This window comes from Rhinolophus sinicus, linkage group LG05 (genome assembly GCF_036562045.2).
Source record: "Rhinolophus sinicus isolate RSC01 linkage group LG05, ASM3656204v1, whole genome shotgun sequence".
Taxonomy (NCBI): Eukaryota; Metazoa; Chordata; class Mammalia; order Chiroptera; family Rhinolophidae; genus Rhinolophus; species Rhinolophus sinicus.
The window spans coordinates 52,429,835-52,445,252 of record NC_133755.1 but is presented as its reverse complement, the minus strand read 5'-3'; the positions used below and the strand labels follow the sequence as shown (position 1 = coordinate 52,445,252).

Sequence of the window (15,418 nt, the reverse complement as noted above, 5' to 3'; positions counted from 1 at the left end):
AATCGTTTCTAGTTTCACTCGGCATCTTCCAGAACAGGAGCGGGCTGGAGAAGGGGGAGCGCGGCTCGAGAAGAGGAGGGCAGCCGGGTTACGCATCACCCCCACATGCCCGCACCAACGGGATGGCCATCCCGGACCCGGGCAGTTTTTAGGGCGGAGCAGGGACATCTTAAAGGAAGATGTGGGATTGGCCGCGAGACGCCGAGCAGGCATTTCAGAACCCGCAGAGGGTGTCGCGCAGCCCCCCAGGGAGGCGGGATTTCTCGGGCGCCCCCAGCCCTGGGCGGGGCCAACGAGGGAGCCCCGCCCACCCCTCTGCAGAGGCCGCGCGCACCTCGGCTTCCTACAGCCTCCGCGAGTGTACCGTGGACAGGACGAGGGCGTGGTGGCCAGCGTGCCCGCAGCACTGCCGCACCGCGCGGGGCTGGGTCGAGGCCGCCGGCCGCGGGGCGGGGCGGGGGGCGGGGCGCTGACGTCGCCGCACGGCAGGCGGCCGGGGAAGCGGAGCGGCGGGAGGCGGCGGCCGGCTCGGCCCAGCGCAGCCGGCAGCTGCAGCGGTTGGGTGTGCGGGCGGTAGCGGCGGCGGTGGCGGCGCTCCTACCCGGCTCCTGACCGCCTCCCGCCGCTGCCCGGTTTCTCACTTGGTCCCGGTGTCTGCGCCGGGTTGGGCCAGCCCACGCCCGCCGCCGCTTCCCCCGCCATGGCCCTGGTGCGGGACGCCGAGCCGGCGGCTGGGCCCTCTCGCTGGCTACCCACGCACGTTCAGGTGACCGTGCTGCGGGCCCGCGGACTGCGGGGCAAGAGCTCGGGCGCGGGCAGCACCAGCGACGCGTACACGGTAATACAGGTGGGCCGTGAGAAGTACAGCACGTCGGTGGTGGAGAAGACGCCGGGCTGCCCCGAGTGGCGCGAGGAGTGCTCCTTTGAGCTGCCGCCCGGCGCCTTGGATGGCCTGCTGCGGGCGCAGGAGGCTGATGCGGGCCCGGCGCCCTGGGCCGCGGGCTCCGCCGCTGCCTGCGAGCTGGTGCTCACCACCATGCACCGCTCACTCATCGGCGTCGACAAGTTCCTGGGCCAGGCCACGGTGGCGCTGGACACGGTCTTCGGTGCAGGCCGCGCCCAGCACACACAGTGAGTGAGGGGCGCGGGGCGCGGAGACGGTTAAAGGCCTGTCCTGGCGGGGCGGGTGGCGTAGCAGGACCTCGAACCTCCGCCTGGGCAGTGCGCCCTTAACCTCGTGCTAAAGGGCGTAAACCGACAAGTTGGTTCTTCGCATTTCGGGTCCCCTCCCGATACCCAAACGTGCGCCCGGCGGTGTTTGGCCGCTGGTGGGCCTTGGGAGGCTCGGGGAGGTGTGAATGGTGGCCTAGCGTAGATTGTCAAGTCAAGTTAGAAGGAGGATCCCGAGACTCTTGAACTGTGGGAACCTCAAAAAGAAAAACCTTGGGACCATTCCTTGGACCTCCTGGCGGGTCTCTCTGTCCTAGAAGGGTTGGGGAACTGCTGGCGCCTGACCCAAGCCAGGCCTGCAGGAGAGTGGAGAGGTGCTACCTCGTCCTGTGGGGGAAGGAAGGTGCAGTGTTGCCCTCAAGGGTGAGATTGAACCAAGGTGTCCCACCAGATCTAGAGACTGTGAGGGCATCTGCTTCCTGTCTGGTACTGGGATACCCTATGCCGCTTAGAGAGAGCCCTGGACTCTGCCCCTCTGCGTCTCTGGTCTGAGAACAAGAGAACCTCTAAGTGAAGGAAAGAAAAACACTTTAGTTAGGCTTCCAGTTCCTGCCTGTCCTGCGTGAGGTGGAAACAGCCGCATGGTTAATGCACAGCAGGGGATTATCTCCCAGTAACTTCCACCTAGAAGGGCCAGTGAGGTTTTTTTAATCATTTATTTTGGCAGCGTTTAACCTGCCCTGTGTTAAGATCAAGGCTTCAGACTTGGAGCCTCATTTCCTGTTTTGGGCTTGGGAAAGATCTGGAAGCCAGTCCCCAGGACTGACAACCTGCTGTGGATCACTCAAGTGATCAGCTGGGGTCACACCTCCCCTGGGCCCTGGATGGGGCGGGTGAGGGGATGAGGGCAGGGGTGTGCCCTAGGTGGGGACAGGTGCTGGAAAGGTTTGCCTGAGTGGATTGGCATTGCACTGTGTACGCCTATGGAGGCTGGCCGGAGAACAGTGAGCCTGGTGCAGACCCAAAAGAAAGCAGGAGTTGGATAGAAAAGGATCTGACCTTGAATGTTTTTCAAAATGTGGGTAGGGAAGGGCCTTCCTACATGGCTCTTTGAAGCACAGGGCAGGTTCTGGGCAGGGCTGTGACCTGCCTCCATCTCCCCCTCCCCTGGCCTTCTCTCCTTCCCTCATGACTTGCTGTTTGGTTGCTGGGTGTGGGATCATGTGGTATAGCTTGGCCCTTGTTTTGCTTCTTTCCTCCCCTTTTCTGTCCTCTCCCTCCTTTCTGGCTCAGGGAGCCCAAGCAAGTGGGTGTGGGGCGGAAAGCTCTCCCTTGGATCTCTTAGCCCTTTCTTTTTCTGAAGAGGCTATTTGCAAATTCATTCCCCCCCTTTCTTTCTTAGTTCTTAACCTCCACCTCTCAGCTAACCTGACTAGACTGGTAGGTGACACATCTGGGGGGCACACAGAAAAGTCTCCAGGCTTGTAGAGAGGGGCTTCTGGGAAGTCAGTGACTTGGGGAGGGGCTTTTATTTTATTTTATTTTTTGTTTCCTGCCCTTGTTTCTTCTTGGCCTGCGTATCTTGCTCAGCTGGGCTATCTATGGGTGTAGGCCCAAGTGGGCCTGTTTTCTGACAAGGACAGCTCCTCTTGGAGAATTTGACTTGCCACCACTTGATCTGAATGGGAGCCTTACTTGACTTTGTAGAAGTCATCTTTCCACCAGAATCGTTCCGCACCCAACTGGCTGCCTATCCTTTGATGCGCTGACCTAGATTATTTATAGAACCTGAGAGGGTAGGGAGGAGAGGGACACTTGTGGGCAGAGAAAAAGTCTGTGAAATCAGCCTGATTTTCTAGTATACAGGACCTCACAGCATGCCCACTGACAGAGGTTGAGGGCTGCTTGTCCCCACTCTGTCCTCACTTCCCACCTTTGACTCTAATGGCCACTCCTGGTGGCCTTTCCTGGAACACACTGGCGTGGACTGCTACGACAGGAGTCTGCACATTGCCCAGTGGTAGAGGGCAAGACGGAGAGGACCAGGGTGTATCCTCCTCAGCTTTGGATAATGATGGAAAAGAACAGTATCACACTTTAACTCCAGGAACCACTGGTGGTGCTCTCAAGGAGGGCAGATGGTAGCCTTGTATCATCAAGAAAGAACCTGGCTGGGGAAGGGCAGGTTCATGGTTAAGAGGAAAGGTCTATAGAATGTAATGGAAGAAATTCCAGTCCCAAACCTGCCACCTTGTGGCAAGTCAAGTAAATTCTTGGTGCCTCAGTTTTCTCATCTGTAAAATGGGGCTAATTTATACCTTCATAAAGTTCATGTAAGAGATGACATGAGAATGCAATTAAAGTACCCAGCGCAGTTCCTGGACATGGTTGGAAATCAATGAACAGAAGTGATGGTGGAGGGAGGTTTTGGTAACAATGTCCAGTAGTTCTGGTCTGGAAGACATCCCCTGCCCTGTAAGAGCCTTTCATGTGATGGGGGAGAGACAATATAGAACTTAGAGCCTGGGAAAGCCCCAGGACTGTGGGTGGCAGGGTACATACAGGAGTAGGAGAGCTCCTGATGAAATGGGCTGGCCCTTTGCAGCCTTCCACCATTCTCTTTGCTGCTAGAGATTTGAGAACTAGGGCCAGACTTGGGAGGCCTCTGCAGCCCAGAAGCCAGGACTCAGATCAGCCTGCAAGTCTGCAGCTCTCCTCCCCAGCAGTCTTGCCAGGAGCTGCCCTTGCCCTCTCAGAAATGCAAGGCAGCAGAGTATTTAAGAACCTGGAGATCGGGGTTTCAATCCCAGTTCTGTGACCTAACTATCAGGCAAGTTACTTAACCTGTTTCCTCCTTTCTACAAAGGTCATGATAATAATCATAGAATTGTACAGAAAATAAGACAGTGTCAATGAAAGCCTTGATATAGTTCTGGAACCATAGCAAGCTTTTAAATACCAGTGTTGGGATTATTCTCAGGGCCGTGCTTTGTGTAATGATGGTGATGGTGGTGGCTGGGGTGCTTAACAGCCCCTGAAGCTCCTTTGTCAGTGCAGTGCTCTTAGAGGGGAGGGATTTCACTGGGGACTTCCAAATAATTGAAGAGGAAATTACCCAAACAAAATTGAATATAGTACACAAAGACATTGATTATAACCCTTTCTCCTTAGTAAAGCCATCCATGGATCACCATGGGTCTGAAAATCCTGAGCTGCTTCTCCACTATTTCCTTTTTGGTTTTCCCCTCCAGCACCCTTCCTGGTATATCCCAGGGGCTGCTCTGTGTGGAGTAAAATGGTCCCTACCATAAAGAACCCCTGTCCTGGGCCTGTTGGATCAGTGGTTAGAGTTTGGCCCCCTGGGAAAGCCGAGGCTGTGGGCTCGATTTGGGTTGGGACGAGTTTGTCTTTTTTCATCCCAAAGAGTAAAACTGTTGTGACCGTGGACAGGCTGCTAACTGTGACCCCCCAAGAGGCTCTCATCATTGTGCATTGATTGTATTGGGGGCCCCCTGGAGTCCTGTGGCAGAGGATGACTTCAGCTTGAGACCAGAGCCTTCTGACAGGAGACCTCTTGAGGAGGGAGGGTTTGGGGCACGGGCAGAGACACTGTAGGGAAAATGCAGCCTTGTCGGTCTAAGGTTGGGATGGTCTTTGAGGGCATCCACCCATCCCTTAGCCTCCAGATGGGTCACATGGTACTGTTGTGGGCAGATGGCGCGTGGCCTCACACAGCCTTCTCTCCACCAGTTTCCAGATATGACTGCTCCTTAGGAAGCAGCTGAGGCCACGAGGGTCCTTGGCTGTGGCTCCTGTTCCAGCCCCAGGCCTGGAGTTGGAGGGCTGGGGGGCTGTCTGGGAAGTCGCTTTGGCTGCCAGGCAAGGGTGTGGCTGTACTGAGAAGCCAGTCATTAGGACACAGGAGGCTCCATCTCTCTCCCATAGTTATGGGGCAGTTTTTATTTGGCGTGGTTGGAGCAGCAGCGTCTGGGGCAGTGGGGAGGGGTAGGAAGTGAGTCCCCTGTCAGACTGGGCGGCTCCTCCCAGCTGGCACAGCAGCTTCCCCTTCCCTCTGCATCTGGTGCTAGGCGGTAACCCCATGTCTGCCCTGTTCTCCTCTCCCTGTAGGCAGCCAGGGCCAGGCGCAACTCAGCAGAGCCTCCATCCCAGGTGACCTTGAGGACTGTCCCTTTCCTCTGCTGGGGGCTGCCCACCTCGTTTGTTATTGCTGCCACCTTGGTGCTGTGACGCTCTCGCCCTTATCCAGATGTTTCCCCTCCCCTCCCCACCCTGAGTGGGGACAGATAATGAACACAATGACAGGAGCTCTGTGTTCTCTGGGAATCACTACTCTTTTTCTTCCTTGCGCAAGGTCAGCCCTCTGCAAAACAAAGCTTTGCCCTTCCCCATGGCCAAGTAATAAAAATAAGTCCACAATGTGGGTCCTTTTTGTACCTGGCAGTCCTGTCAGGGAAGTCTGATTGCTTTGCTCTTCCTGAGCTGGCCGAGAAGCCCTTAGGCTCTTTCTTCCCTCCCTCAGGTGATGGCCGCCAGACAGGGGTGCTGGCTGGGCTTGGCAGGCCCTTTTGAGGCCCAAGTGTGGGACTGGCCCTAGGCCTCTCCGTAGTGAGCAGTAACCCCACAAGTTCAGCTCCCAGGCGGCAGCGCTTCAGAGGAGCAGCATAGGAAGGGGCTTTGTCACCAGCTACTTCGACCTTCAGTTGACCCAGGGGTGGGGGTGGAAAGCACAGCCCTTAATGCTGGAATTCTAATGTCAGAGCTAGAAGAGTGCTTATACTGTGGAAATTGAGGCTGGGAAGGGAGAGTGACATGCTGTCAGCTACTCAGCAGTTAGGGAGGGTGGGGCTCAGTGTTGTTTCTGTTGGGCCCTGGCAGCCAGAAGAGAGAGCATTTGGGACCTTACGTGCGTCCCTAGGCACTTTCTGTGCAAGTGCCTGTGGGGTTAGTGAGAGGGGGCCATTTTAGCTGGGATTGGGAAGGGGGCCTTGGGGCTCATCTGTCAACCTGGAGGGCAGTCTAATAATCCAAAGGTCTTTCTGGAGTGCCTGGGCAAGGCTGAGGGAGGATGTACATAGACACCCCAGCCTCCATGCCTGGAGGACGCAGTCTTATTAGGAGAATGGACCCCCGCATTTGGAGGAAGGGCCATAGCCAGGTGCTGTATTTTGGGGCCTAGCCAGGGAGCACTGGAGATATTCAGAACAGATAGAGCACCTGGAGTCAGCTGCGGTCAAGGAAGTCCTCCTTGAGGAGGGGACACATACCAAAGACCTATCAGCCTGGCCATCAGAGCGCCACCCACCTTCTCCGAGTTCCACACCGACCGCATGCGGTACTGTTATTATTGCCTTGTTGGCCTAGTGTATCAGCCATTAAGCCCTTTCTAGGTGCTACCACTGTCGGAAGGACTTGACACATTAGCTCACAGCAATTCCTAGAGACATAGGTACTGTTATGTGCAACAGATGGAGAAACACTGAGAGGCGAGGTGACTATTTTTCTAAAGGCACACAGTACACGGCAGAGCCAGGATTTGGACCCAGGCGCTTGGCTTCGCGTTCTGCGGCTCTTCACCACCATACCGTACCGGCCATCTCGGTGTCCCCCTGTGTCTCCCATGGTCCAGCTCTGCATGGGACTAGGTGCTCAGCAGCTACCCTCCTGAGGGTTCCTCTCTCCTTCCAGAGCACAGCTCGCAGGTGGCCTTCGGGGCTCTGTAAGCATGACCCGCTTCCCCCGTGTGAGGCCTTGCTGACTGGGTAAGCGTGTTTGGTCAGTGGCTCTGGGTCTGCGGCATCTGTGTGTCTGTCTGGGATGGGGGCATTGCCTGTCACTTTGGGAAGGAGGGTATCACTGCCACCAGGGTGTCTCTCTGGAGTCGGGGAGGTGTGGGAAGCTCAGCCTTGGCCCTGGCCACCCTCACCTCAGGGAGATTTGCTCCTGTTGGCTTACGTAGTTAGTACAGCAGGGCAGATACAGGACTTCCTGTCCTTACCCAAGTCATCAATCACATGCTTGTTTCCCTGTGACAGAGCTCTGAGCCATCCAGTTCCTCCCCACAGCGATGCAGTCATTTGCTTTTTCTTTTCTTCCTTTTTTTTTTTTTTGTTCAGGATCTAGGAAGCGCTGTGCCTGGATCAGGGCTTTGGAGGAAACAAAAGAAAGAACATGGATAGCCCTTTCCTTAAAAGGGTGAAAATATGTTTGAGACAAGACTTACACATGAAGGGTAGTTAACCTACAAAGCAGCATATAGAAAGTGTGAGAGAAGGAAAGGGCCAGAAGAAAGGCCAACTCTCTAGGGTTGGAGTGATCAGGGAGGATTTCCTGGGGGAGGTGGGACATTGAATGACTGCGGGGGGGGGGGGGGGCGTGTTGTGGGCTGCGCAGATTTCTGGGAGGGAGACTACCCCTCCAGAAGAGGAGGTGAGTGCTGTGGGCTTGGGCCAGGAGAGGGAGTGGAAGGGAGCCAAGCTTAGTTTCCTATGTGCCTCTCTCAGCAAAACAGTCTGTAGCTCACCTGGTTCAAATTCTAAAGGTACAGAGAGTATGCAATGAAAAGCCTCCCTTGCCCTGACCTTGAGTCACCCGGCTCCTCTCTTCAGGGGCCACCGACATTACCAGTACTTGTGTGACCTGCCAAAGGTATTCCATGCATTTAAAAGACAACACGTGATGTATTTTCTCCCTACCCCCCCCCTTGTGTGCACAAACACAACATTCTCCACACACAGGTCTACCTGTGGTCAACCTGACTTGCCCACAGAGGGATGTTTGTTGTGTGTCTCGACCTGTGGTGACTCTGAACCGAGACCCTGGCAGAGGGATGGGCCCTAGTTAGGTTTGTCCTCCTAACCCAAGACTCCTTTTTGGGGTGAATATAAGGTTAGGAGCAAACTGGGGAGGGGCATGTGGCTAAGTAGAATTTCTTATTCCTGTGTGCCCGACCTCCCCGAGTGAGGGCGTCTGGCTGGCTCTCTGCTTCCTCCTCGGCAGGGTCCTCGCTGGTTGGTCCTGGGCCACCTCATTCCCACTGGGCTGTTGACAGCCTATAAAAGGCCCTTGATAGACACTAAACCCAAATCTTTACAGATGGTTTGTCCTACTTTTCAGAGCGCTTTACCAGCATCGCCTCGTTTCGTTCTTCCCTGAGGGCTGGCAGGGTGACCCCCATTTTTACAGATGTGGAGTGTGGGGTCTCAGGAGGTGGAATGACCTGTTCAAAGTCACATGACTAGTTAGTGGCAGCCAGGTTTCTGACCTCCAAGCCCACTGCTTTTTTCCCTACATCATGCTTTCGGTGATACATACTTTCTGTTGCTATCTGGGGTGGTTAGACTTGTCTCCAGGCATTTTTATAGCTTTTTCTCTGCTGGGTGAGTGCGTCTGGGCCACGTCTGAGGCAGCTGGCGGTGACAGACCTTTGGAGCCTCCAGCAGTAGGAGGGATGAGGGTTAGCCAAGATGTTTATGCCCAGGAAGGAGGGAGGCGGGCTTGGCTGGGGTCTGCAGGGAGCTGAGTTAGCCATGTCCACGGAGGCAGGGGAAACTCATGAAGGGATGGTTCTGGGCTCCTATGACTGTTGGTGCCAGGCATGGTGCCAGGGTAGCCGATAAGAATCATCTTTTGGCCTGATAGGAAGCAATATCCTGTCCTACGATTGTGTCTGGCTTGCAGTTCTACTGTAGATACCAAATCAAAGGGTGGTTCGGTTGTGGGTGTGGGGAACCAGAAGGGGACTGGCCTGCTCCCTGTACCCCTCATGTCTGATAGTGTGTCAGGACGACTGCTGGGGTGAGGGGGTGGCATTTGGAGAGAGGGAAGGTGTCTGGATGGAGGAGACTCTGGGGAAAGGTTTTCCAGCTGTCTCTCCAAACTGAGTAATAACAGTTTTAGTTGGCATTTCTCCCTGCCCCTAACGGGCTTATTTTTAGAGAGGTGAAATGGCTGGTTTAAAGCCACTTAGTAAGTTGGATTAAGGACTATAATCCAGGTCTCCTGGCTTCAAACCCACTGGGGTGTTCCCACCTATGCGCTTAAAAATGTTTTCAACTTATTTTTGTAACTAGGCGAGCCCTCCCGATTCCATCTCATTTAGCCAGCAGGTGTTAGAAGGTGTTCCGTATATCAGGTCCTAGGCTGTGGGGGATAAAAGGTGGGTAACAGCCCCTGCTGTCAATAAGTTGTGAGAGTGCAGGGTGGAGTGGCTCTGCCTGAGTGGCCTGCAAGGGGACGAAAACTGGCCCCTCCCACCTTCGCCATTGCTCCTGTCCTAGTTTAGGATTTTTTTTTTTTTTAACCTCTGCTCTGGACTGTTATTATAAGCTGCTGCTGCTATTTATTTATTTATTTATTTTTTATTAACCAGAATGCCAGGTTTGTTAATTTATGATGAGAAATAACTGCTAAGGCTTCAGGAGTTGCTCAGGTCAGCCCGTCTATGGGACCTGCCCGGGCTGCGCCAGCTTCCTGCTGGCCTCCCTCCCTCACCCCTCTGCTGTCCTGCACTCTTCTTCCAGCACAGCTGCCGTCAGGCCCTGTCCTTGTTTTGTCCCCTGTAGCGCTCCTCGCGGACAGAATACAGTTACAGCTCTTTAGCATGATGTTTGAGGAAGGCTCCTATCTGCCCCAAAGCACCTTCCTGCCTGTCTTCGCCTGTCCAGCCCTGGGCATCTTGTGTTTTCTGTTCCTTCCACCTGGAATGTCTTCCCACCCCCATGCTTGCCTCCTTCCTACCCGTTGTTCAAGGCCAGTAGACATGCCATGCCATTCCCTAGCTCTCCTGAAATCATCTTCCTACTTCTTTGAACCTTCCTGTGCAGCTTATTTGTGCATTTTTGTGGTGTTGATGTCCTTCTTCTTTTATTCATGGGGCTATCTTATTTCTCCACCAACATGTAAGCTTCTCGAGGACACTCCCTTACTTGTTCCCTTGTTTCTGGAAAATTCTTGGGAAATGTTTTGCGCGGAGGCCTGGGTGAGGCCACCTTTGGTTGGGTGGGGTTTCACTGGTGAGTGAGTTTCCTGTGCCTCTAAGATGCTGCGAATGACAGGTTGGGCTGTGAGGCCCCCACGCGCCAGGCCCTGTGGCCATGAGTCGGTGCTTAGCACAGGCTCGGGACAGGACCAGGCTGGGCTCAGTCATAGGACAAGGAGAAAAAGCCTGTGTCCTGGCCCAAGGCTGCTCCCCGACCTCCTTAAGGGCCTAATGTAAACCCCTTTTAGTCCTAGGCGGAGAAAGAGAGTATAAATGAATCAGCGCTCCCTAAATGCTTCCATATGTGTTTTCAACCTTTTTCCACAGATTCAGGTGCTTTTTCAAAAACATAACCATCATGCCATTATCACACACACAAAATAACTCCTTACTAATCCCCTGGTATCCAGTCCATATTCAGGTTTCCCTGATATACAACTGTCTCTTCATAGGTGGTTTGTGGAGTCCAGATCCAAACAGGGCTCCTGTATCGTGCCTGGTGTTAGGTCTCCCAGTATAACAGTTTCCTCCCTCTGTGTTTCATACCCTCCCCGATGGAGAGGCTGGGCCACTGTCCGTGAGAATATCCCACACTGTGGCCCCGGACGATGGGTTCCTCAGGATGCCCGTCACCCTAATTCTCCAGCCCCTGAACACTAGGTCTGGAAGGCCTGTTCCCCAGGCCCCATCTCCAGGCAGGAGTCTTTCCACATGTGGTGGCCGACTGCTGCATGGCCTGAGCGAGTCTGCGACTCACCTTCAGGGAGGCCCAGGTTAAGCTGTGGGCTGTGGGCGGGTAGCCTGACCTAGCCGTTCTGACGTCTCCAGCACCCTCTCTCCCAGTGCTTTTAGTGTGCACTGATGATGGTTGCCTTCTAGGTCTCCAGGTCTGTCTTTTATGTATTGCATTTGTTTATCTCTCTATCAGGAATCTGGCATAAGGAATCTGACCTCTCAATTGTCTGGTCACTCTACACAGGGAATGGCAGGCTGCAATAGCAGGAATGACCGTTTTTTTGCTGTTACTTTTCAGTTAGTGACGACTTTCAAATGAAGACTCCACCCTGCCCCTGATAGTGTCATGATCCTAGTCATTTACATGGAGTTTCCTGCCAGAGCAGAGACTGCAGGGCCTCCTGCGCCTGGGGAGGCAGCACACAGGGTGGCATATCTCTGGAGGCTGCAGGTCTTTTGAGGGCAGATGATTTCACCTACACAGCACCATTTGGAATGGCCGGTGGCTGGCCTGGAGTGCAAATCTGGGGCAGACAATGTTATGGACAGATATTTTGGTGTTTTCTCCTACAGTTTTCCACAACTTCTAGTTTTTGAGTCACCTGTCTTCCCCCTCTGGAACCCTAATTCCCCCCCTCCCCCATTTGTATGAACTCTCTAGGGGAACTAGAAGTGGAGAGTAAGGCTGGGAAAGGAGAGCTGGGTCAGGATTTCTTCCTCTCCTTCACGTTGGCTCCTCACTTTCCCTTCTAGAAGATTCTCCAGCCAGTACGTAGAGCAGCACAGTTGTGTTTCCTAAGGGCCTGTTGGCTTCAGTTGCCGCGGGGGGGTGGGGGGGGTGGAGTTCGATTCTACATTTGTCAGTTTTGCAGGCCCCTCATCCCCAGCGTGGTAGTAGCTGTTCACTAGCCCGAGGTCAGGTCGGTTTCCCAAGGCTGGAGTAGCGGCCACAGCCAGAAAAGAGAGGTTGCAGAGCCGGTGGGTTGCAGCTGTAGCACGTGAGGCTCAGGTGGGGACCGACCCTGGGAAGCTGGAGATTGTGCTGTTGGGGGCATGACGGAAACAAGCTGTGGGAGCAGTCCGCTCCAGCCTGCTCGCAGACGTCCTTGGCTGTTTTCCTGTCTCTGGAGCCCCCTTCTTCGGCCTGTAGGGTGTGCGAGGATCAGACCGAGCGCTGCAGCATGACGCTGGGGAGTCTCAGGGCCGCTGGCCTGCTTCTTGCCCATTGTGAGTGGGAACTGGGGAGCAGTGCCTGCCCCCTGCCTTGGGAGCTCAGCTTGGGTGCCATGCATTTGGGCAGGAAGGCAAAGACCTGCCCTTCTGATTCCTTTCTGCCCTCCCTACTCTAGAGCAGGTGTTCTTAGCACTTTTTGTGCCACGGACCCCTTCTCGGAACAAATCTTCAACTACATAGGATCACACAGTACACAAGTGACATGGAAGCACATTTATTAATATGTTAGAACATTTGCTAAAGTAACATGTGCTGTATTACTGTGTTAAATAATGTGATCCAGTGGTGGTCTAAGAACTTTAAAGTTCGAAGTAGTGATGAGTATATGAGTAGACAATATTTTGCGACGTTTGTAACATCTGTAATGTGATATGAAAATATCTGGTTTCTGCTGGTGACGCCCTCAGGCACTGCTACTCTACTACTGCTGCTGCTGCTGCTGCTGCTGCTGCTGCTGCAAAATTCATCATTGGAAGAAATGCTAAATTTCAGTTAGCAATTAGAGGCAATAAAGATGTAATTTTTGTTCCATCTAACACTTATCCCTTGCTCTACAAAAATAAGGAGTGACTTTAGATTCTTTGGTTGAGCAGGAACTTGTGTTTTGGGGCCCGTGTGTGTGTGTGTGTGTGTGTGTGTGTGTGTGTGTGTGACTTGCAGAGAGAGGCAGCCTAGTGCAAGGATCAAAGTCAGGGGCTCTCGAGACAGGGAGCCTGAGTTCAAATCCTGGCTTCCTACTTACTGACAAGAAATGTTGGACTTAACCCAGTGGACTGCTCTGTGCCCCCGTCTGCATCTGCCAAATTGTATGAGCCCCGTTCTCTGAGTGCTCCCCACATAACCCACTTAATCCTTATAGTGGCTTTGTGAGTGGAATGGGTGTGGAAACTGAGGCAAGGAGAGATGAGATGACCTGGTCAAGGTCACAAAGCCCTGAGTGGTGCTGATGGGGCTTAAACCAAACAGCCCGGCCCCAAAGTTCACTGGTGGCCACTCTCAGGGTCAGCCTCCCACACCCAGCTCACAGGGCTGTTAAAAGGATTAGAAGGATATAATTTGGTGTGTTGAATGCTTAGTATAGTGCCCGGCACACAATAGGTGCTAAATGAAAGGTGAAGTTGTTCATGGTGATAAGACTAGTGGCCTGGTGATGGGCTAGAGTGGGGTCAACAGCTACCTCCATTCACTAGCGGGGCGCTTCCCAAATCCGGTTGGCACCTTCTCTCTCAGGGAAGTTATTGAGAGTCTTAGCTCAGAGATGGGGATAAGGGTCTCAGGGTTAAAGAGGATCTCCTTTGGGAACTGTCCCCTTGAAGCCTGGCTCTTGTGGCCCCTCCTCTTAGGAAGCTTCTATTGGGGGATGGTGGGCAGGGAGGCCCCTCTTTGCTCTTTGGGAACTGCCAGTGTCATAGGTAAGACCCGTGGATTTGTAATGATGGAAACGTTACACAATTGTTCAGTTGTAACCAAGGACAAACACGTTCCTAAGTCAATTCATGGATTAACTTGTTAGTTCGTTGAACAAATATTTGAATGTCCACTATTTTAAGAGCTGGGGAAGCAGAGATGAGCAGAATAAAGTTGCTGCCTATAGAGCAGGGAAAGAGACGTTAAATGGCTGTGCATACGAAGTCTGACAGTTAAGTTCATGAATTTGTTGCAACGATGTTGCTGACTTTTTTTGATATCAGAGGGATTATTCATTATGAATTTGTACCCACTGGACAAACAGTTAACCAAGTTTACTATTTGGAAGTGCTGAAAAGGCTGCGTGAAAAAGTTAGATGACCTGAACTTTTTGCCAGCAATTCATGGCCCTTGCATCACGACAATGCACCAGCTCACAGGACACTGTCTGTGAGGGAGTTTTTAGCCAGTAAACAAATAACTGTATTGGAGCATCCTCCCTACTCACCTGATCTCTGGCCCCCAATGACTTCTTTCTTTTCTTGAAGATAAAAGAAATATTGAAAGGAAGACATTTTGATGACATTCAGGACATCAAGGGTAATACGACGACAGCTCTGATGGCCATTCCAGAAAAAGAGTTCCAAAATTGCTTTGAAGGGTGGACTAGGCACTGGTGTCAGTGCATAGCTTCCCACGGGGAATATTTCTAAGGTGACCATAGTGATATTCAGCAATGAGGTATGTAGCACTTTTTCTAGAATGAGTTCACGAACTTAATTGTCAGACCTTGTACATACACCATTTTACTGTGGGATATATGTGTGCTCACACGCACACATGCATGAACACACAATGTCAGGTAGTGTTAAGTACACTGAAGAAATAAAATAGGGTACAGGGCCGGATTTAGTTGGGGTACTGAGGGAAGACTGGAGAGGTTCAGGTGGATGGAGAGCTGACATCAGTGAGTGAGGAAACCGTGGCTGAGCAAAGGGAAGAGCCTGGGCCTGTGTCTCAGCAAAGGGAAGAGCAAACGCAGTGACCCTGAGGTGGGAACGTGCCGGATGGATTCAGGAACACCATGGTGGCCAGCGTGAAATTAGAGACTCAGAGGCACCGAGACCCAAAATATAGGGCCTTTTCTGCCATTCTGAGGAGCGGGTGTGATGTGCTCTGACCTCACCTGTTTGCCAGGTGGAGCACGGATGGCTAGGAGACAGGGAAGCACGGAACTGTGATATCCAGCCGGAGATGATAGAGGACCGCACTGTAGGGTGATAATGGTGGGCGAGGTGGAATTCAGGATATAATTTGCAGGTAGAACGAAGAGTTCAGTTTCTTACTTTTTTTTTTTTAATTTTTTAATTGGGGAATATTGGGGAACAGTGTGCTTCCAGGGCCTGTCAGCAACAAGTAGTTGTCCTTCAATCTAGTTGTGGAGGGCACAGCTCAGCTCCAAGTCCAGTCGCCATTTTCAATCTTTAGTTGCAGGTGGTGGCGCAGCCCACCATCCCCTGTGGGAATCAAACCAGCAACCCTGTTGTTAAGAGCTCGCACTCTAACCAGTTGAGCCATCCGGCCGCCCCAAGAGTTCAGTTTCGATGTGAGTTGTGAGGGGGAAAAGAGACAAATATGGTTCTTGAGTTTGGGGCCCGAAATAAATGACGTGTGGGGCCTCAGGAACGGGCATGATTATTTGGGCCATAAGCTGTGCTTGTGGCTGTCACAGCCCCCGCCACTCCTGTCTCTGACAGGAACCACCCTGGCACGTGGCATGTGTTTGACATCAATCCTCCCAAGAGTGTTGGGCTTTTCCAGTTGTGCTGTGTGGCACCTGTTGGCCCAGCTGGTGTCCGGAGTGATGGGTGGAG

General features: G+C 53.2%; 1 protein-coding gene across 3 annotated transcripts in view; it reads left to right on the top strand.

The window, feature by feature from the left end:
* Positions 1–497: 497 nt before the first annotated feature.
* RAB11FIP5 (RAB11 family interacting protein 5) overlaps positions 498–15,418 on the top strand; it is a 38,062-nt gene continuing 23,141 nt past the window's right edge. For all 3 annotated transcript variants that reach the window (XM_019712855.2, XM_074332166.1, XM_074332165.1), the window contains exon 1: positions 498–1,131. In XM_019712855.2, the coding sequence (XP_019568414.2) occupies positions 701–1,131 (431 nt within the window). In that variant the 5' untranslated portion in view covers positions 498–700. The remainder of the gene's footprint in view (positions 1,132–15,418) is intronic.